Here is a 22,456-nt window from a genome sequence, read left to right as displayed (position 1 = left end):
TTGAATAAGCTGGGTCTCTATTCCATGGATCGCAGGAGGATGAGGGGAGATCTTATAGTGGTATACAAAATCATGAGAGGAATAGATCGAGTAGATGCACAGTCTTTTGCCCAGAGTAGGTGAATCGAGGACCAGAGGACATAGGTTCAAGGTTGAGGAGAAAAGATTTAACAGGAATCCAAGGGGTAACTTTTTCACAAAAAAGGTGGTGGGTGTATGGAACAAGCTGCCAGAGGAGGTAGTAGAGTCTGGGACTATCCCATTGTTTAAGAAACAGTTAGACAGGTATATGGATAGGGCAGGTTTGGAGGAATATGGACCAAACGCAGGCAAGTCAGACTAGTGTAGCTGGGACATTGTTGGCCGATGTGGGCGAGTTAGGCCGAAGGGCCTGTTTCCACACTGTATCACTCTATGACTGTCCGACGAAGACAAGAATTACATACACCTTCTTCAATTTCTGGTCTACACGAGTCACCACTTTCAGGTAACTGCGTACATGTACCCCTGGGTCTCTCAGTTCAACAATGCTGCTCAAGGCCTGTCATCTATTGTGCAAATACTGCTCTGGTTTCACATCCCAAATTCATTATTTTGCACATGTCTGAGTTAAATTCCATCTGCTATTCCTTCGTCATTTTCCCAGTTGATCTAGTAAGCTTAAATAACCTTCTTCACTGTCCAACTTACCACCAATTTTGGTATCAACTGCATTCTCGCCAATCATGCCTTGAAAATGAGAAAATACCCAGTCGAATTTGTTGGTATCAGCAAGTGACGGTAAGGACATTACATCAAGACTCAGCACCGCGGGACAAAAAGTGATGCGATTGGGATTGCAGCAGCAATTCAGCCAGTGACGTGGGTGTTTCCGTAAATACAACACTCAGTAATGAAACTGAAGGTCTCCAAACTTCCAGGTTATTTTCCTAGTTTTTATGTAATAATCCCATTGTTTCATATCCTCTATTTTAGGTAGTATAGATCATGGTGTATAGCCAAAAAAATGAGATGAAGCAAAAATAAATAAACCTGTTTTTTGTAAAAAGAAAAATATCAGATATGTCCCTGTGTTTTCTTGCCTTTTTTGTGACATTTTTCAAGCAGGATTTCATCAAATCCTTATTGGCCTGTCCCACTTAGGCGACTTTTTAGGCAACCGCAGGAGACTATGCGGTTGCCACATGGTTGCCACGTGTTCGCGGGTGGTTACCAGGGAGTCGCCTTTATGGTCGTGAGGAGTTCCCGCATTCTGGGAACTAGTCGCAACCTCATTATGGTCGCCGCAAATTTTTCAACATGTTGAAAAATTAACGGCGACCAGAATGAAGCTGCCATGGAGTAGCGAGAATTCTCGTACCATACGTGTAGTGGTAGTGGGTTGCCAGGAGGTAAAAGGTTGGTGCTGACCGGTGAAATTCATTGGGTCATTGGGGAAAAAAATGTGAACAGTAGTTTTCAGAACCAAGGGTAACTGACTGGTAATATGAATGTCCGCCGAGCTTCACAGCCGTGTATCTCTGGCTTCTTAAAAGTTGTCTCAACTCTTTCTCCCCTCTCTCCCCCCTCTTTTAAAGCACTTACGTGACCCGTTCCATACACTGTGCTTTCACTGTCTTAATTACAGCGCCAACCTTCCTGTTCATCGTGGTGTGTGTCTGTATCACATTGGCTTTGCACCGTGTGAATTTCACTCAGACAGCACTCCCCCCTTTTGCCCTGTCCCCCGCCTACATAACGGGCTGGTGAAGGAAGCGATGTGTTTGTGTGTTTGTGTTCCACTCTGACAGTCGCCGTTCCAGTCGCTGATTATTCAGGCGACTACCGGCGACTTGACAGTCGCCTGAAAAATCAGCCACACACCCCTCCTGAAAAGTGGGACAGGTCCATTAGGCTAATTTATACCAGAAAAATCACATTAATTTTGCAATTAAATGACTCTATATAAGCCAAATTCTGATTATGTTTATGATTTTTTTTATAATTTATCACCTGATTTGATGGTTTTCTGATGCCTAATGTTTTTACAGCAAAACGTGAGTAGTGAAAACATGTGAAATGTGTAACCATTTTTCTATTTATTGTTTCTTTTTAATTCTTGATATTTTGTGTTTAAGCTTTCTATGGAAATACCTAATGATGAATAGAAATCATGAAATAAAAATCTAGTTTGCTAACCTGCTATCGATGTCCCGTTTCTGACCTCGTCAATGCCATAACAGTTTATTTTGCACTCGTCACGATTTTTTTGAAATTCAAACATCGCGATTGTAATGACCTTGAACTGAAGTACGGGCCTCATGGTGGGTTACATGCCGACATTTTGCAAGGGAGCTTAAATCAGTATAAGAGACAGGATCCAAGTGGAAACATTGTGGGCACTCTGTGCTCTGAAGAACGCTGTGTTCACTTTTTTTTTTGCTTGGCATCATCTACCTATAACTAAAACTCTGATCTTGTTATCTTCTCTATTTGCACAAAAACGGTACACAATAGCCCTACGGTTTTTCACCAGATTACTCACCGTTCTCCTCTACTGCGATTGCACCAATTTTCGTTCTGATCGGTGGTCTAATGTAAAAGTTAGCGAGGTTTAAAAATCGCTCGTGCGCAGATCGATCTAGTCTCCTGCCAGTCGGAGCCGCGTGGATAGGTCTTTTCTCCTGTCACTCCGCGGGACGGTCTGCCCCTTCCTGCGCCATCGCATCTTTATTAGAGCTGAGGGAGGTTCTGGATGGCCGACAGAGGTTTCCATCGCATCTTTATTGGAGCTGAGGGAGACTCTGGATGGCCGGCGGAGGTCTCCAACTAGACACAATTTTCAGAGGGTCTGGAAGCGGCCCAACCCGGCCCGGCGCAGATTCAGAGATGTCGCCAATGTCGCCAAATGGAAAACAGAGACTCTGATCCCGGCGGAGAACGTTCAGCGCCAAGCGCGCGCTGTGAGTCCACATCGCCCGCTGTGAGTCCTCCAGCCCCTTCCCCTCTGGTCCCCCTCACTGGCTCCTGCCCCCCTCCCCGGTGGTATCCCCCCTCTCCCCCACAATCCCCGTAATTTTTCCAAGCTCTCTCCACCACACACCCCCGCCCACACTCTCCCCCCCCGCCTCCACACCCCCCCTCACCCCCGTCTCCACACCCCCCCCACAACACCCCCTCTCTGGCTCCACAACGCTCGCTGCCCTCCACCCCTCCGCAAGATATGGGGAAATGAGCCGTGCCTGCACAGTTTGGGGCAATTGGTGAGTGGTGGAATATTGCATTGGGGAATGGGTTGTGTTGGGGAACCAGGCCTCCCGTGTGACTGGGACCCAATGGGTCCCACTTATTCTAGTTGGTCAGTAAAATCTTTTTGCACTTCTTTGTTCTTTTTTCGTAAATGTTGCCTTAAATTCTGTTAAACTTTAATTGCTTTTTGCTATGTTGTTGTCAAATTTTGAATATTAAATTTTGGTTGATTTTGATCACAGATTAGCACAAAGAGATCACAGGTAGCCCAATGTTAATGCTGTGGTATTTTGTTATGATTTAATAACTTTCAAATTTGACCACCCATGTAACAGGTCGGTATCCTTATTTACGGAAACACCCACATCTGCTAGAAAATGATAATTAAGAATAATATTGAGTGTAATTTCCATAATAATCAAATTGTTTCCCAATACACAGTGCATTGGATGATAAATGAAGTGTGGCCTCATGGGGTGAAGAATTGATGCTAACTATGAACTCTCCTGATTAGGAAACACTATCTAATTTGTCATAACTACCGGTGACTGTTTTCAACACACTAGGAAAACAATCAATATTCAGATAATCAAATTAATATACACTCTGCATGTGGTTGACAATAACTGCAAATGAATGTCTGTTTTCATGATAGAACAAATGAAGAGGAGACACTGCACAAACTGGAAACTGAAGTAAAATAAGAGAAACTGCTGGGGGAGCTCAGTGGATCGAGTAGCATCTTTTGGGGTGGGGGGGGTAGGGAAGGGACACACAACTTTTTTGGGATCTCAGCCCTGCATCAGGAGAATATAAACTTGGCTCAGAACCAAAGGACAAATTCAACGAACAACAATAATCAGTGCCAACTGTACACAGAAAGTGCATTAAAGTTGAAGTTCCAGAGGTTTGACATTTCAGCATATAAAAAATACATCAAAAGCGCTGCAAGCACAATGAGGATTCTTGTATACTTGAATCAGGAGGATACCGGGACAACAGCCAAGAACACATATTCATTGTGATTGGTTTCCGTAACAAGTGAGTTTCATAGGTTCACTGTTTCAAATGTTCAATTATCTTGAGTGCATTATTTTATTTTCAATTTTCCCGTGCAATTTTAAACAAAGCAGTGAACTATGTCCTTGAGAATCAACAAATGCACTTAGTGGAGGTTGGAGTGAGGAGATTCCTGCCATTCACTATGTTTTAACAAAATTGTTCTTTATACACAACACGGCATATAATGGCCAAAAATCTTTCCCATGGATATAGCATTGAAGTGCAACATGTTGTGATCTGAATATTGCCAAAGTGCACCAACATTTCATTGATTTGGAATTAATCAATGAATTCCCAAGCAATGTAAAGCAATGATTTCATCTATTGCTTTTCATTGCATGAAATGTAATTTCTAAAAGCAAAAGCCTATTTGTCAGTTGTTTTCTTGAGAGGACTATTTTACAGATCAGGAACTCCATAGCACTGAAATGGATAAAATAATCCATATTCTCAATAGTCCGTTTCAAGCCAGTTTGCTCTATTCATCTGGTGGACTAGATCACCTGCCCATCTCTCAGCTAAATGTAAAGTGTGAGGAGATTGAAAATAATCTCTAACACACCTAGACTTTGGATCATTTTATTAAAGGCAGTGCTGTACAATAAAGGCACCTTAAACATGACACATTCTTGTGCTTCCAGGACCAGATTATGACAACAATAAAAAAAACATACTATTATGTTGGTCAGTTCAGTTTATGAATTTAATTTTTCTGAAAACAAATATGCTTTCTTTCAAGTACTGATTTGTTACCACAGAACAACTGCTCACTTGGGTGATTTCTGATTTCTCTTCCACTTTGTAGGAAGGTTTGACCCACTCATTGTGACTTTGTAATTTCTTGTCTGGGGCAAGAACTCACAATAGAGAGTTACAGGTGAAAATGAATGGTACAGTCTCATGATATGATGTGCACTGATATACTACACTGTCTCTATGCAGTTGTCATGAATAAAAATCATACAGAAACATGATTGAGAAAAACATGAATGCTTAATTATTCAGCTTCAACACCAGCAAGAAATACTTGTTCATTTAGCAATAATCAAAATAAATGGAAAAACCTGATTCATTTTTTTCCCCAATGAAGAACAACAGAAACAATTGATTAAAGGTAGAGACAAACAGAACATACTTGAACACAGTAAGACATCTCATCAACAAGTAACCTCAGATGAACACAGCCAACTTAATTAGAGGAGACAATTGATACCAGATTGTCAACTAAATTTCCCCATTCAGATAAGAGAATATTAAATTGCAACGGTAAAGCCATCCAGGAACAATACCACATCATTATGTAATTGATTTCTGATGACTTTACTAACCTCTGCATGACCAGGAAAGTATTAGTCATGTACTCCTCATCAGTCTTTGATTTTTGCAGCTCCTCTGCCAAAATGTCACTCATGGTGCATTGCAGCAGATAGGGTATTTCTACATTTCGATCACCATCAAAAACTCCATACAGTGCCTCTCTGTCATCACAGAAGTTATTCACTGACAAGGCAGCCACACACAACCTAGGTTGAAGTAAGTAAAATTAGAATACCATTACTCTTCCCTTGAAAAGTAATTTCCTTATTTTAGGTCAGTATATTAAGACTTGAAGCAACTGCTCCAAACATCTTCAATTAAATTTATATAACAAAGTTTACAAAACTAAATCTGGACTGACTCAAAGTATTGAAATGGCATACGTAATAATTTAAAGTTTATTATAACGCATAACACTTGTTCTTAAATCTTTAGATAAAATTAGGACCTTGTCGAAAAAAACTGGCAATTATTTAAGGCAGCTCAATAGTTTGCATTAGATAACCAGCCTTTTTCCTGTGGGATAGAGTTTATTTAGGGAATGACATGGCCACTAAATGTCTATTATCCAACTTAAGTTCCTTGAATATTCATTTTCTGAGGCTGCTTTATTTGTCAATTCAATTCTTCTGTAAACTTACTTCACTGGGACATAAAGAAGTCTTTGAATTTGAGAATATCCATTAAGACACTAGTCCTTTACTTTTGAGGACACAAGGATCTTAATATCGATATAACGTGTCTGTTACTTACTGCATCCCAGCAACTGCACAGACAAAAGAAAAAATCTTCTGCTGAGGCGAGACCATATGACAACAAGGCAAACCTCGTTTCTGAGAACTAGTTTCTTCAGTAATTTGCAAACTCCTTTTGATGGGGGAACTTCTCAGACCAGAAGAATGCACTTTACACAGCATTAATTGGATTTTTTGTCATTATCGCAGAATAACATACCTGTTTTTCACTCCAGAGGCTTCTGTATACCCATGACTCCACACAGCTGGTGCGCTAGGTGCCTCATTAACGGCATAGGATGTTGAGGACTGATCTATCTTGAAGCAACGAATGTTACTAAGATGAACAAAGCGAGTTGAGGGGAGGTTGGAATTGAGAGGAGAGATTTAAAAAAAATTAAGAACAAATAGACCATTTTATAAATTAAAAAAAGGCAGTCATAACTATGACAAAAATTTGCTTTTTAAAAAAAAATCTGTACTAAGCTCATTATTTCCAATGGATGCATTTTATGAAGTTTTGAAATATGATGTTTAAGTATAAACAGTCCATAAAACCTAAAGTAAAAAAGGCAAGTCACCCAAAGAGTTCTACTTTATGTCATACCAATTACTGGTGATTCGCTAATATTCCAGAGGGATTATCTCCCAATTATATCCTTTTAGTTTATACGAGTCAAACATGAATGATTATCAGCTGACTAAAACCCACTGTAGTTTATTAAGCCCATCAACTCTGCAGTGTGGATGATTTTATCCTTCAAATGATAATAGACTGCAAGAAATTGCAGAGTTGTGGATGTTGCCTAGTCCTTCAAACACACCAGATTCCCCATCATCAACTTTATCGGTAACACACTGCCTTGGGAGAGCAGAAACATAATCCATTTAATCCCGGCCATTCCCTCTTCCCATCCTCTCCCATCGGGCATAAGATACAAAAGTTGGAATGCACGTGCCACCAGACTCAGGAACAATTCTTCCCCTTGATTATCAGATTACAGAACAGTTCCCCCATAGGTTAGAGGGCAGAACCAGTCTTCAAACCTACCTTCATTAGGATATTATTGCCATAGAGGGAGTGCAGAGACGGTTCACCAGACTGATTCCTGGGATGTCAGGACTGTCTTATGAAGAAAGACTGGATAGACTTGGTTTAGACTCTCTAGAATTTAGAAGATTGAGAGGGGATCTTATAGAAACTTACAAAATTCTTAAGGGGTTGGACAGACTAGATGCAGGAAGATTGTTCCCGATGTTGGGGAAGTCCAGGACAAGGGGTCACACCTTAAGGATAAGGGGGAAATCCTTTAAAACCGAGATGAGAAGAACTTTTTTCACACAGAGAGTGGTGAATCTCTGGGAACTCTCTGCCACAGAGGGTAGTTGAGGCCAGTTCATTGGCTATATTTAAGAGGGAGTTAGATGTGGCCCTTGTGGCTAAGGGGATCAGGGGGTATGGAGAGAAGGCAGGTACGGGATACTGAGTTGGATGATCAGCCATGATCATATTGAATGGCGGTGCAGGCTCGAAGGGCCGAATGGCCTACTCCTGCACCTAATTTCTATGTTTCTATGTTTCATTGTGGATGCTGGGCTTTTTCTCTATAAATGTAACACCACAATGCTGCAAAATTATATTCTGCACTCTGGTATTTTTCTCTTTGCATGACCTGGTCTACTTGTATATGGCTTGATTGTATAAACATATAGTATGATATAATTTAATTGGATACCACATAAACAAAAGCCTTTCACTGTATCTTGGTACACGTGAGAATAATAAACCAAGACCAATGTTTTAATGTTCCTTTGGTGCAGTAATCATATTTGAAGTTTTACTTTTTATTGCATTTTCTTACTCGGATGATTTTTCAAAAACTTTCTTTGGCCAACTGTGATAAATTTCTTGATCAATTCTCACATCAGAAGATAAATTAATTGTTTTTAAGGATAACTTAAAATTGTAAAAAATAACTGGAATTGAATAACTGTTTCTCCAGATTGATAAAGTTAATTAATTTACTTTCAATGTGTCCTCTACACAGTTTACTATTTTTCACACCATGATGCATACGGCATATGTATTTTTTTCTCATGTTGCAATAAGTATAAGCAATTTAAGCACCTAAAGTTCAAAGATAGGACATGACGTGGGCCATAAGACGACTGATCACTTTCACAATATTAAGCTGAAATGGTGATTGCTTACTTCAGTAGCTCCAGTGTTTTGTGATCCAGGACCAGCCTGGGATTTCCAGTCAGATCTAGTTCCTGCAGTTTTGGAGGCAGATTTTCAGGCAATGTGATCTCGTTCAGCTCATTACAGCTCAGGTCAACACACTGAAGAAAGAAGCAGACAAGCAATGAATCTGGCTGGATTCCAGTTCACCAACCTTCTAATTCCCATATTTACTGAATTATGCAGGGTTCTATTAGTTTCTGCCTAGGCAAGAATCCAGCAGACTTACAAATTGTACTCTTGCACAAATTGAATGCAGCTAAGCTTTCTTTCTCCCTATTGTATGGATGGAGCAACAATATTAATTCTAGATGAATAGGCTGGTACAATAGTTGGTCAGCTTCAAAAATAGAGAGAGCAGGACATTTCCAAGTTAAAGCCATTAATTGTGGTCGTCAATTGTTTCAATGAAACTAACCAGTTTTTACATGATTTCTGAGTATTAACTTTTCAAAATAATTGTACCAAACATTTTTACATTGTTGCATTTACAAAGTCTTAATCTTACGCTTTAAAAATAATGAAAACTTAATGATTATCCAGACCATGAAAATACAAAGAAATCGCAGGTTTAAAGAATTAATTCCATTTCAAAGAAGCCTAAAATGAACTTCACATGTCACTTAATTTGTTAAAGTGACAAATATGTTTTGTATAAAGGATATTGAATTCAAATGAAACAGTTATTAATAGTTTTCTTGGGAGCTATCAAAAAATGATACAACAGCTGTTTTATTTCATCTGATAGATGCAAATCCCTGTGCCTAATCCTGCAAGCTGACCTATATCAGCATCAACTACAGTTATTACTGTTGGGTGCAGCAATTGATAAAATGAGGGTTTCTATAAAATGAAGAATATCTAGCTCCATTCAGATTATTTTTACCTTTAGAAATGCTGTACCGCAAAACCCATTTAAGGAAATGTGCTCTAATTCCACTCTCAATATGATTGCAATGAATCTTAATTGATTTTTAGACATATTTCTTAAGGTTGTCACGAGTCAATTTGCTAAACTGAGACGCCACAACATAATCCAAGCTCAGTATTTCAGATCTGTGTCGACAGATTGAATTTCACAAGTTATGCGCATAACAAACGTAAGCACTTTTTCCATTTGCATACATGCTTGTGTATGCTTTTTTCATTGGTTTCATATCTATATAGATGCTATTTGATTTATGAACATGTAACTAACACTCTTTTGCAATGACATCTCTCTTTAAGGTATATATTAGATTTGCAAGCTTTTTTCCCCATAAAGAAAAAAATAATCCTCAGTGTAGGTAAAGAGCAACTTTGTCAATAAAGATCATTATCCACTGAATTGATTGCTGCTCTGAAGAGTTAAATATCAGAAGAGTTAAAGTGGAGAGAATGAACAAAAGTTTAAACTTGTGTTAAAAGATCAGAATGAAGATAATCCAGGAAAATGTGACATTGTTACACAAGACTTGGAAGAATGTGAAGGGGTGATTGAACTGAAAATGTTAGTCATAAAGTCAGACAGCACAGAAATAGGCCCCTCAGCCCAATTTACCCATGCCAACTTGCACCATCTACACTAGTCCCACATGCCCACATTTGGCCCATAACCCTCTTAACCTTTCCTATCCATGAATTTGTCCAAACGTCTTTTAAATGTTGTTATCGTACCTGCCGCAACTACAGTGCCCTCCATAATGTTTGGGACTAAGACCCATAATGTATTTATTTACTCCACAATTTGAGATTTATAATTTTTTTTAAATCACATGTGGTTAAAGCGCACATTTGGGGGGGGGGGGGGGGGGGGGGTGCGGGCTGGTGTGGGGGAGGGGGGGGGGTGGGGGAGGGTGGGGGGGGGGGTGGGGGGGGGGGGGGGGGGGGGGGGGGGGGGGTGGGGGGGGGGGGGGGGGGGGGGGGGTGGGGGGGGGGGGGGTGGGGGGGGGGGGAGGGGGGGGAGGGGGGGGGCGGGGGGGGGGGGGGGGGGGGGGGGGGGGGGGGGGGGGGGGGGGGGGGGGGGAGGGGTGGGGGGGGGAGAGTGCTGTGGGTGAGGAGGGCTGTGAGGGAGGGGGGGGCAGGGGGGGGGGGGGCAACCTTCAAAACCTTCATAACTTTTTTACTATTTCACCGATTAGAACAAAACTTATTTGACATGCAGCAGCGGAGAACGGTGAGTAAGGTGGTGAAAAAGTGTAGCATTATGGGGGATCGTTTAATTTAATTACAATGCAGACAGGAAGTGGTCAAAATTAGTTTCAGTAATATAATATAGAAGATAGGTACAGCGTGGAAATGAGCCCGTTGGCCCAACTTGCTCACGCTGACCAACATGCCCCCCCATTTGACCCCTATCCTTCTAAACCTATCCTATCCATGTACCTGTCTAAATGTTTCTTAAACGTTGTAATAATAACTGTCTTAACTACCTCCGCCGACCCAATTAATTTTCCTCTTCTAACATTTTCCTCTGCCTGCAAACCCAAAATGTCTCTGACACCTCTCTCCCTTTTCTTGATCTCTTTGGCTCCATCACAGCGGACAGACCTACTTATTGACGGACGTCTATTATAAATCTACCAACTCCTTCATTTATCTGTACTCCACTTCCTCCCACCCTGCCCTGCAACGACACTATTCCCTACTCTCAATGTCTCCTCCACATCTGCTCCCAAGACAAGACGTTCCATTCTAGGATATCCATTCTAGGATGTCCCTCTGTCTTTATGGATCATCCGTGTTCAGTAGTTCTGCTCTTGCTCCCCCTTCCCCCAGACGGAACATGGGTAGAGTTCCCCTGGTCCTCACCTGCCACCCCACCAGCCTCTGCATCGAACGCATCATACTCCGACATTTCCAAGACCTCCCGTGTGATCCCGTCACATTCTCCCTTCTCCACCTCTTTCTGCCTTCCACAGAGACCACTCCTCCACAACTCTTTGATCCAGTCATCCTTTCCCACTCAAACCAACATCTCCCCAGGTAACCACAGGAGATGTCACATCTGTCCCTATACCTCCTCCGTCGCTTTCATCCAGGGACCCCAGCTTCCAGGTGAGACTGAGGTTCACGTGCACCTTATCTACTGTATCCAATGTTCCTGATGTTGTGTCCTGCATATCAGTGAGACCAAGGGTAGACTCGGCGATCAATTTGCCGAATACTTATGTGTGGTCTGCCAATGCCTACTGGTTCTCCCAGTTGCTAACCGTTTTAACTCCCCTTTTCATTCCCTTCACTGACCTTTCTGTCCGGGGCATCCTCCGTTGCCAGAGTGAGGCCACATTCAAATTGGAGGAACAACACCTCGTATTCTGCATTGATTGGGACCCAATGGTAGGAACAATGAATTCTTCAATTTTAGGTAATCTTTCACAACCCCACCTTTCCCTCCCCCTCCCCCATACCAACTCTCCCCTCTCTTCCACCTCCTCCTTCCCCAGTGCACCACCTGAACTCCCACCGATTTCTTCACTCCACTTTCCCAACCTCCCACCACTGCTTTCCCCCCTGAATTTACAATCCACAACTCTTCAAAAATGTCTCACACCTTCCTTTCTTATCTCTGGCCTTTGTTTCAATCGTCTGCCTATCAAAAAAAAACCCTTGCCTATGATGAACCATTACCTGCTACACTTTGTTTAAGAAGGAACTGCAGATGCTGGAAAATCAAAGGTACACAAAAATGCTGGAGAAACTCAGCGGGTGCAGCAGCATCTATGGAGCGAAGGAGATAGGCAATGTTCCGGGCCAAAACCCTTCTTCAGATCAGTCTGGATGAGGGTGGTGAGGAGTGGGAGAGGAGGGGGGCTAGAGGGAGTGGAGGGGGGATAGGGACGGGTTATGGAGGGAGGGCGATTTTCATATGGGAGTAACTGAGGGTAGGGGAAAGGAGAGGGAGTGAGGGAGGGGAGGAGGAGAGGGGAAAAGAACAGGAAGGGTGAAGAGGAAGGGGAGGGGGTGCTGGGGGGTGAGGGGAATGGAAAAGGATAGGGGTAGGAAGAGGGATTGCGAGGTAATGGATGAGGGGAGGGGAAGAGGGAGGAAGGGAGTTAGGGGGTGAGGGGAGGAAGCAGAGGAGGGTTGGTGGAGGGTGGGGAGCGGGAGGATAATGGAGGGGAATAGGTGACTGAAGAGGGAGTGAGATGCGTTCACATTGATCTTACATTTTACAGGTTATTGCCATTTAGAACTTTAAAAACGTCAGTTGCTCTTCCACCTGCCGGCCGCGCCTGCATAGTTAGGGGAGGGTTGCCGCGACTCGCATTACAACGGGGATCTCTGGCGTCACAACGGGAACCTGTCAGCGTGCCTGAGCAATTGGGGGCTATAGGTCAGTGGTGGAATATTGCCTTGGGGGACAGTCTCAACAGGTCCGCACTTGGTCTAGTAACCTATAATATTAAGTATGCTGGCCTTAAATACAAGCATAGGCTTTCCAGTTACAGAACAGAAACATTGTTTTCATTGTTGCTTTAGTTATAGTTAAGACTTTTTTGTTTTGTAGATAATGGCGTATGAGATTACTTACCTTAATTTCTGATAGCTGCATCACTTCAGGGAAGACTTCAATACAGTTGGAATGTGCAACAACGGTGTGCATTCGCCTACAATTCATAATTGTGGTTGGAATGGTTTTCAGTTTGTTCCCACTTAGATCAATTTCTTCCAACTCTTCAAGCTTTGCCATTCTACTGCAAATGAAAATTAGGAACGTTAATGCAAAATCTCATAAGAAGAGGAAAAGCTAGCCCCTCACATATAACTTGTAGTCTAATTGCTCACAAAACTATGTGTGCATTGGAAGTATAGGAGCCGTTCATTGCCAAGAAATGGATCACTGTGTTCAAGGGAAATGACATTCTCATCAATAGCAGACATATTCCCCACATATCCATGATCTCTAACATTAAAATTACTTACTTCACAAGTTATAATCTGAAGCATAAACATCAACCCCCAAGTTTATCCCAATCATTTAAGGGCCTGTCCCACGAGCATGCGACTGCATGTGGCAAGCGCGACCTAACGTGGTCGCTTGAGCCGTATGGTCTCGCGGGGCCAGTCCCACTTCGATCGCCGGAGCCGTATGGAGTTGTGCGGAGCTGGTCTCGACATTGCACGGGGCTCCGAAAAATGGACAGTGTTCAAATATTCCGCGCGGCAACGGCCTGCAGCCGCCTCGACGGGCATACGCAGCGTCTTGACGCCGTACGTCACGCGCAAACTTCCCGCGGACTTCGCTCGAACTTCACTTGACCTCCGCGCGGCCCCCGCTTCTGGTTTGTCGCGCTCGCCACATGCAGTCGCATGCTGGTGGGACCGGCCCTGTACGGGGATCATTCAACTCCCGCGCGGCCCACACTTCCGGTTTGGTCGCGCTTGCCGCATGCAGTCGCATGCTCGTGGGACAGGCCCTTAAGTTTTCAAGCAGGCCCCAATAGGTCTGTCAGTCTATGCAGGCTGTAATATTTTACCAAAATGCCATTAAACAATTACTCGGGTTTCTCTCAAAATTGCTGGGTTTCTCTCACTCGCGTCTCTCTTGCTCTTTTTATTTGTGCCCTCTGATAGAGAATGGCTTGCTGCATTTGAGGTTTTTGCCTGGCAATCTCACCTGGCTGGAAAGCTCTGAAGTCGGTTATATGCAAGATGCAGAACCTTAAGACGAGCGTGTCCTGTGAGCAACGGCACACATTTATCTGTGAGATAATTATTTGTTAAATACAATTCCTGTAACATGCTATGGCTTTCCTCTGATATGCAGGAGGGAGGAATTATCTCCAGTTTATTTGCTGAAGCGTTGAGACACCGTAAGCTGTTGGAGGATATAAAAACAATTAATATTCAGAATTAATCCTCACATTTTTAAGATTTAGTACCTATATATCTTTGACTTCTCAACTTGTAAAGACTGTACTAAATAGAAAACCACAGAACCTACAGCTGCACACCAAAAGAATTAACATAGATGAGTAATTTTTATTTTCAAAATCATTTGAGGATTTCCATTTCCCTAAGGTTGAAACAGTACTGGAAAACATTCCCATTCATTAATTGGAACTAGGACCTGATTATTGAAATCAAGGATTTATTTTCAAAGAAATTTAGAATTTCACACAATTATACAGGCTGTTATGTTTATATGAATCTTTTGAACAAATCAAGAGGACAAGCACCCATGTATGCATTATAGTAAGGAATAGTTAAGGTTTTTTATTTGTGCCCTTGAAAAGATTTAGAGGTCTGTAATGTCCAAGACATCATCTAAGAGAAAAAAAAGGAAAATGAGCTTTAGCCATCAAATTCTAGGAAATTACTGATTACACAATCAATTTCTCACTGAGCATTGCGGCTGTGGGGTTTGAGAAAGTTATGAAAGAACTGATGAAGGCAGGGGACAAAATTATTTCCCCCAGGATAACTACTAATTCAATTTTAGGAATGGCTTAATTGTGGGATTAAACTTTTGGAACAATTAAAATGTGCACTGTACCAGCTTTCCTCAACCCATTACTTCAAACGTTCCTAACTTAACAGCAGACACTGGGCTACATCTTGCTCAAATTGGCCAATGTATCCCCACGACCACATAATGAGCCCAACAGATGAATGCAGTCACACAAGATGTGCCAGCTACAGCTGTTATTCATCAATAGGTCAGATGTAAAGAATATCCGCCGGCTCAGTTAACAACCTATGCTATGCCCCTACAATCAATGGTATGCAGCTGGCAGGCAGTTCACTATAGAACTGGAAACCACCAGCATTAACTCTCAACCTTAAGTAAGGCGATCAAATTGTACATCTATCTTCAAATATGGTCTCACCAATACCATATATAATTTAAGCAAATGTTGCCTTATTTTGCACTCAATTCCCCTTATAGTGAACAATAACATTCTGTAAGCTTTCCTAATTACTTACTACACCTACAGACTTGCCTTTTATAAATCATGCATGATAATACTCAAATCTCTCTGCATTTGGAATACTAAAATCTCTCCCCATTTTGATAACATGCTTTATTTATTTTTCTGCCAAAATAGATGATTTCACATTTCATGACAATAGACAATAGGTGCAGGAGTAGGCCATTCGGCCCTTCGAGCCAGCACCGCCATTCAATGTGATCATGGCTGATCATCCCCAATCAGAACCCCGTTCCTGCCTTCTCCCCATATCCCCTGACATTATAATCTATTTGCCAGATCTTTGTCCCTTCACTTATTTTATTTATACCCCTTGTAGCCTTATTCCTTTTCATAATTTACTTTCCTACCAATTGTTGTCACCAGCAAATTTAACAAACCCTACTTGCAGTACCTTCATCTCAGTCATTCACATAAATTGAGAGAAAATATTACACTTCATCACCGATAGCTGTGGAACATAATTTGTTACTTCATGCCAACCAGTAAAAAAAAGTCTCCCAATTTTCTACCCAAACCATTATTTTACCTACACCATTAGTTTTTATCTTCCACAATAACTATTGATCTGGCACACGAAATGCCTGGAAATACAAGTGTAACACAGTCACTAGATCTCCTATATCCAAAGGACGTTACTTCTTCGAAGAATCCCAATAAATTAGTTGAATGACATTGATTAATTATGTTTTCCAAGTGCCCAGTTATAATACCTTTAATAATAGCTTCTAATATAAACGTACTGGCTTATAATTTGATGCGTGTTGTCTCATTCCCTTTTTGAACAAAGTAGTGCATGTGCTGTTTTGCTATGTTATGAATCTTCCCCAAAGATTTTGGAATATTAAAATGAACACATTGGTTATCTGATCAGCCATTTCATTCATGAGCCAAGGATGCAATTCATCAGGACCTGAAACCATATCAGCCTGCAGTCCCAATAATTCCCTGATTATCTTTATGGACCTGTTCCACTTACGCAACTTTTTCGGCGACTTGCCGGCACCCGTCATAGTCGCAGCAGGTCGCCGAAAATTTTCTACATGTTTAAAATCCAGTGGCGACCAGAACAGGGTACGACTCTTTGGGCGACTACTCACGACCATATAGGCTTCACCCCGCGACATGTCGCCAGGTTGTAGCCTGTATGGTCGTGAGTAGTCCCCTCAGTCACCCAAAGAGTCGTGGCGACTTTCTGGTCGCCGCTGAATTTTGAACATTTTCGGCGACCTGCAACGACCTATGACGGGTGCCGGCAGTCGCCGATAAAGTCGCGTAAGTGCCCATTACTCTGGTAATTGTATGTTTTTAGCATGCTCTTTCTGGGATGATATTTGTATCGTCATATGATGGAGATTGAAAGCAAATGTTTAATTTATCATCTATCTCCTTATTTTCCATTATTAATTCTATTCCTCACACTATAGCAAAATGCGCATTTTGTTAATATACACATTGTTAATATTTGGGGGGGGGGGGGGGGGGGGGGGGGTTTGGTAGAATAGTAAATTAGTAAATTGTCCTCAGTGTGTAGGATAGTGCTAGTGTAGGGGGTGATTGCTAGTCGGCGCGGACCCAGCGGGCTGAGGAGTCTGTTTCTGCGCTGTATTTCTAAAGTCTAAACACAGGAAATCAGGAAACACCCAGCTGATCAGGCAACATCTGAGGAAAGCGAAACAGTTGATGTTACTAGGCTGCATCAGCATCAGCATTCAATTTTCATCAGAGCTGTATTTAAAGGCAGAACGAGAATTGGAACCCTGATGTGTTTCATTGCTGCTGAGTGTATTAGTGTCATATACACCAACATAACTGAGATTATCAGATGCACAAAATAATAAAATATTTATTACCATTCAGCTTTTAAGAAAAGATTTGAGGGCAACTCGGTTAAATGGTTGTGTTGGATGTCAAGAACCTCTGTTTGCGTCCGTTCAAGTCGTTCTGGAAGTCTTCTGAGCTGGTTGTAACCAGCTAAAAGTTTGCGTAAACTACCATTGCAGAACAACCTGTTAAAGGACACACATAATACTGAGTTCAATCCTTTTTGTCACTGGAAGTTTAACTGTCAAAATAAGCGAGAAAATACAAAAAACTATAGACACAGTAAAACAACATGTGGAAAATTGATTAAATTAAACCTTTTTGTTAATTATATTTAAAATATGCACTGAATTGATAGGGTGTAGATAGATACAATGCCCTCTATAATGTTTGGGAGAAAGACCCATCATTTATTTATTTGTCTCTGTACGCCATAATTTGAGGTTTATAATAGAAAAAAATCACACGTGGTTAAAGTGCAGTGTCAGATTTTAATAAAAGTCATTTTTTATACATTTTGGTTTCACCATGTAGAAATTACAGTAGTAATTCCCACCCCCCCCCCTTTTTTTTCAGGGCACCATAATGTTTGGGACACAGCAATGTAATGTTATTGAAAGTAGTCATGTTTAGTATTTTGTTGCATATCCAATGACTGCTTGAATTCTGCGATTCATGGACATCACCAGTTGCTGGGTGTCTTCTCTGGGGAGGCTCTGCCAGACTTGTATTGCAGCCATCTTTAGCGTATGCTAGTTTTGGGGGCTAGTCCCCTTCAGTTTTCTCTTCAGCATATAAAAGGCATGCTCAATTGGGTTCAGATCGGGTGATTAACTTGGCAACTCAACAATTGACCATTTTTTATCTTTGAAAAACTCCTTTGTTGATTTAGAAGTATGTTTGGGATCATTGTCTTGCTGTAGAATGAACTGCTGAACCATGAGTTTTGAGGCATTTGTTTGAAATTGAGCAGATAGGATGTGTCTATACACTTCAGAATTCATTATGCTACTACCATCAGCAGTTGTGTCATCAATGAAGATAAGTGAGCCGGTACCTTCAGCAGCTGTAAATACCCAGGTCCTAACATCCCCACCACCATGTTTCACAGATGAGGGTGGTATACTTTAGATCTTGGGCAGTTCCTTCTCTCCTCCATACTTTGCTCTTGCCATCACTCTGATATAAGTTAATATTTGTCTCATCTGTCCACAAGACCTTTTGTCCAGTACTGTGGTTGCTCTTTTAAGTATTTCTTGGCAAATTGCAACCTGGCCATCCTATTTTTGCAGCTAACCAATGCTTTGCATCTTGCAGTGTAGCCTCTGTATTTCTATTCATGAAGTCTTCTGCGGACAGTGGTCATTGACAAATCCACACCTGACTCCTGAAGAGTGTTTCTGATCTGTCAGACAGGTGTTTGGGGATTTTTCTTTATTATAGAGATAATTCTTCTGTCATCAGCTGTGGAGGTCTTCTTTGGCCTGAAATTCCCTTTGCGATTAGCAAGCTCACCAGTGCTCTCTTTCTTCTTAATGATGTTCCAAACAGTTGATTTTGGTAAGCCTAAGGTTTGGCTGATGTCTCTAACAGTTTTATTATTGTTTCTCAGTCTCATAATGGCTTATTTGACTTTCATTGGCACAACATCTGGTCCTCATCAGCAATAAAAGTTTCCAAAGGTGATGGAAAGACTGGGGGGGAAACTAGGCGCTGAGAGCTCTCTTATACCTGCATGAAGGAGGCAATTAAACACACCTGAGCAATTAAACACATGCGAAGCCATGTGTCCCAAACATTACGGTGCCCTGAAATGGGGGGTACTATTTATAAACACAGATGTTATTTCCACATGGTGAAACCAAAATGTATAATACCCTTTAATAAAATCTGACAATGTGTACTTTAACCACATGTGATTTTTTTCTATTACAAATCTCAAATTGTGGAGTACAAAGACAAATAAATAAATGATGGGCACTGTAGATTCTTGATTAGTACGGTGTCAGGGGTTAAGGAGATAAGGCAGGAGAATGGGGTTCAGAGGGAAAGATAAATCATTCATGATTGAATGGCAGAGTAGACTTGTTGGGCCCAATGACCTAATTCTGCTCCTAGAACATAAATTAGCATGATTCAGTAGCAGGAGGCAGTAAACATTAACTCTACCAGCCTAGATTTTGCTCCACTGCCCATCATGGGTTATTGATTGGGGACGATTAGCCATGAACACAATGAATGCCGGTGCTGGCTCGAAGGGCCGAATGGCCTCCCCTGCACCTATTTTCTATGTTTCTATGTAACATCTGCGTGCATATCCAATTGTCCTTTACATATCTTCAGCATATATGGAAAGACCATGCAGGATGAAAGGCTCCTGACCTGACTGGTGAAGACGTTGTGCAGCAGCAGGGCCAAGCACGTCATGATCGGCTCCTGTGTGTGGGCTGGAACAAGCCACACACAAGAAAATGCTGATAAAAACTTTGACAAATAGGAGGAATTAATGTTCCAATTTGACACGTGTTAACGTTAAGTTCTTGATATTCTAAAATAAGTTCAAAAAAAGATATAAAAAATTTAAATTTGTAAAAAAAACTCAAAATATTTCAAATTAAAAATATTTCAGAAAATATCCCACCTTTCTTCCATATCACAAAATCTTAATTCACATGAGTCTACTCATTGATTCTACATCAAACATGTGGTGGATGAATTCCCCAGGGAATTGCAAGGGATTTCCAGCAATTCATCCTCCATAACAAGGACTGAGGTCATGACATGATGACTTTCAACTGAATATGCATCTGCCTACGTCCCAAACATCAGTAAACATGTGGATGACTGCTGCCCACTCAATCTGGGCCGTACATTATAAAAAAATAAAATCCGTTTTTATGCATTTTATGTATCCTACTCTCTAATTAGGGAATTGGAATGCCTCCTGTTGAATTTTCAAATCCTCTGACCAATGTAAACTGCACTACACATCATATGGCTGCTTTGTCATCTTCTAGAATCCTTATTAAATGTATATAACCATCCACTCAGCCACCTTGCTGTAATTTGGACACTGGACCAATACAAATAGTCATATCTGAGAATGGCTGTTGACAGTTTGTAGTTCAATAGACAATAGACAATAGACATTAGGTGCAGGAGTAGGCCATTCGGCCCTTCGAGCCAGCACCGCAAATTGACAGGTAGTGTGTTTCGGTGGACACAAATTGTATTTTTTTTGGCAGTGTAAATGATCTGTGGGAACAGATTGTATGAAAAGTTCTACCTCTCATTGATCTGTGTTAATGACTGCTCAGTGATCATGTGAACCGTTTAACTATAATCATCAATACTAATCACAATAAACTGACAATGCACAGTAGATTCACAGAAATGGTTTCCACAATCCATTATTAATTACCATAAATAGAACATAAACGAGGATGGGAGTAATCAATATTTTCTTCACATCAGCATTTCAATGGTCTGCTTGTCTGTACCACTTATAATATACAACAAACTTTCAGGGGGAAGTTAACAAAAAGGCTTTTCATGATCAACTTTATTACAACAGCCATAATCTGATAAATACATTATTTTTTATTGTAGTTTTCCCACGAGAAGCAGTTTAAACACCAAAGACAACAATAACATGAAATGCATAACCAGACATTAAGATTCATTGTAAAAACATGGAAATGGTTTCAGGGAATATTGATCATTTTTTTCTCCACTGGGAGGTCGATATCCCTTTTAGAAAAATCAAAGTTTGGAGTGTATTTGCCAGCTGGGTCCCACTCCATTCATCCTACCGATAAATCACTTGGATTCACACCTTTTATTTCAACCTCTTCCAGAAACCACAATGTGCAAGAGCAATATATGAAAAAAACATTAAGGTCGGGTAAAATCTGGATGTTTGTGAGAGGAGGGGTGGTCAACACCGAAGTGAAGGTATTATATTTGAATACACACAGCATAAGGAACAAAGTGGATGAGCTTGTAGCACAGTTGGAAATTGGTAAGTATGATGTTGTAGGCGTTACGGAGACGTGGCTGCAAGAGGATCGGAGCTGAATATTCAGGTTAAACGTCCTATCGGAGAGACAGAAAGGTGAGCAGAGGGGGTGGGGTAACTCGGTTGGTTAGGAATGAAATTCAATCCTTAGCGAGGGGTGACATAGGATCAGAAGATGTAGTCATTGTGGATATAGCTGATAAATTATAAGGGTAAAAAGACTCTAATGGGAGTTATTTCCAGGCACCAAACAGTAGCCAGGATATAGCGTACAAGTTACATCTGACGATAAACTTGGCATGTAAAAAAGGAAATGCTATGGTGGTCATGGGAGATTTCAATATGCAGGTAGACTGTGAAAATTAGGGTGGTACTGGACCGCAAGAAAGGGAATTTGTAGAGTGCCTCCGAGATGGATTTTTAGAGCAGTTTGTGGTGGAGCCGACCAGAGAAAAGGCAATTCTGGATTTAGTGTTGTGTAATGAATCGGATTTGAAAAGGTAACTCAAGGTAAAGGAACCATTAGGATGTAGCTACCACAACATGATAAGTTTTAATCTGCAATTTGAGAAAGAGAGGGTGTAATCGGATGTGTCGGTATTGTAGCTGAGCAAAGGGGACTACAGAGACATGAGGGAGGAGCTGGCCAATGTTGACTGGAACGTGACCCTAGCAGGGGTGACGGAGGAATAGCAATGGCAGGAATTTCTGGGAATAATCCGGAAGATGCAGGATCTTTTCATTCCAAAAAGGAAGATTCTCCGGGAAGGAAGAGGCGACCGCAGCTGACAAGTGAAGCCAACAACAGTATAAAACTAAAAGAAAAGGTGTATAACATAGCACAAATTAGTGAGAAGCCATAGGATTAGCAAGCTTTTAAAGAACAGAAGGTAACTAAAAAGGCAATACGGGGAGAAAAAATGAAATACGTAGGTAACCTAGCCAATAAAATAAAAGAGGAAAGCAACAGTTTCTTCAGTTATTTAAAGAGTAAGAAAGGCAAGGTGGAGGTTGGGCCGCTGGAGAATGATGCAAGAGAAGTGATGATGGGAAATAAAGAAATGGAAGAGGTGTTGACAGTGATATTTCAAGAATCACTCGAGACAAGGGAGGTCCC

The 22,456-nt window shown here is 41.4% G+C and overlaps 1 protein-coding gene across 1 annotated transcript in view; it reads right to left on the bottom strand.

The window, feature by feature from the left end:
• LOC129711113 (PH domain leucine-rich repeat-containing protein phosphatase 1-like) overlaps positions 1-22,456 on the bottom strand; it is a 140,859-nt gene that overhangs the window by 11,520 nt on the left and 106,883 nt on the right. Inside the window, exons 10-15 of the mRNA XM_055658521.1 lie at positions 17,351-17,506; positions 14,183-14,383; positions 13,097-13,259; positions 8,554-8,684; positions 6,562-6,678; positions 5,619-5,813 (exon numbers count right to left, since the gene is read on the bottom strand). Coding sequence (XP_055514496.1) covers positions 5,619-5,813; positions 6,562-6,678; positions 8,554-8,684; positions 13,097-13,259; positions 14,183-14,383; positions 17,351-17,506 — 963 coding nt within the window. The remainder of the gene's footprint in view (positions 1-5,618; positions 5,814-6,561; positions 6,679-8,553; positions 8,685-13,096; positions 13,260-14,182; positions 14,384-17,350; positions 17,507-22,456) is intronic.

Source organism: Leucoraja erinacea, chromosome 2 (assembly GCF_028641065.1).
Source record: "Leucoraja erinacea ecotype New England chromosome 2, Leri_hhj_1, whole genome shotgun sequence".
Lineage (NCBI taxonomy): Eukaryota > Metazoa > Chordata > Chondrichthyes > Rajiformes > Rajidae > Leucoraja > Leucoraja erinaceus.
The sequence above is the reverse complement of the archived record's forward strand: the minus strand, read 5'-3'. Positions and strand labels throughout refer to the sequence as shown.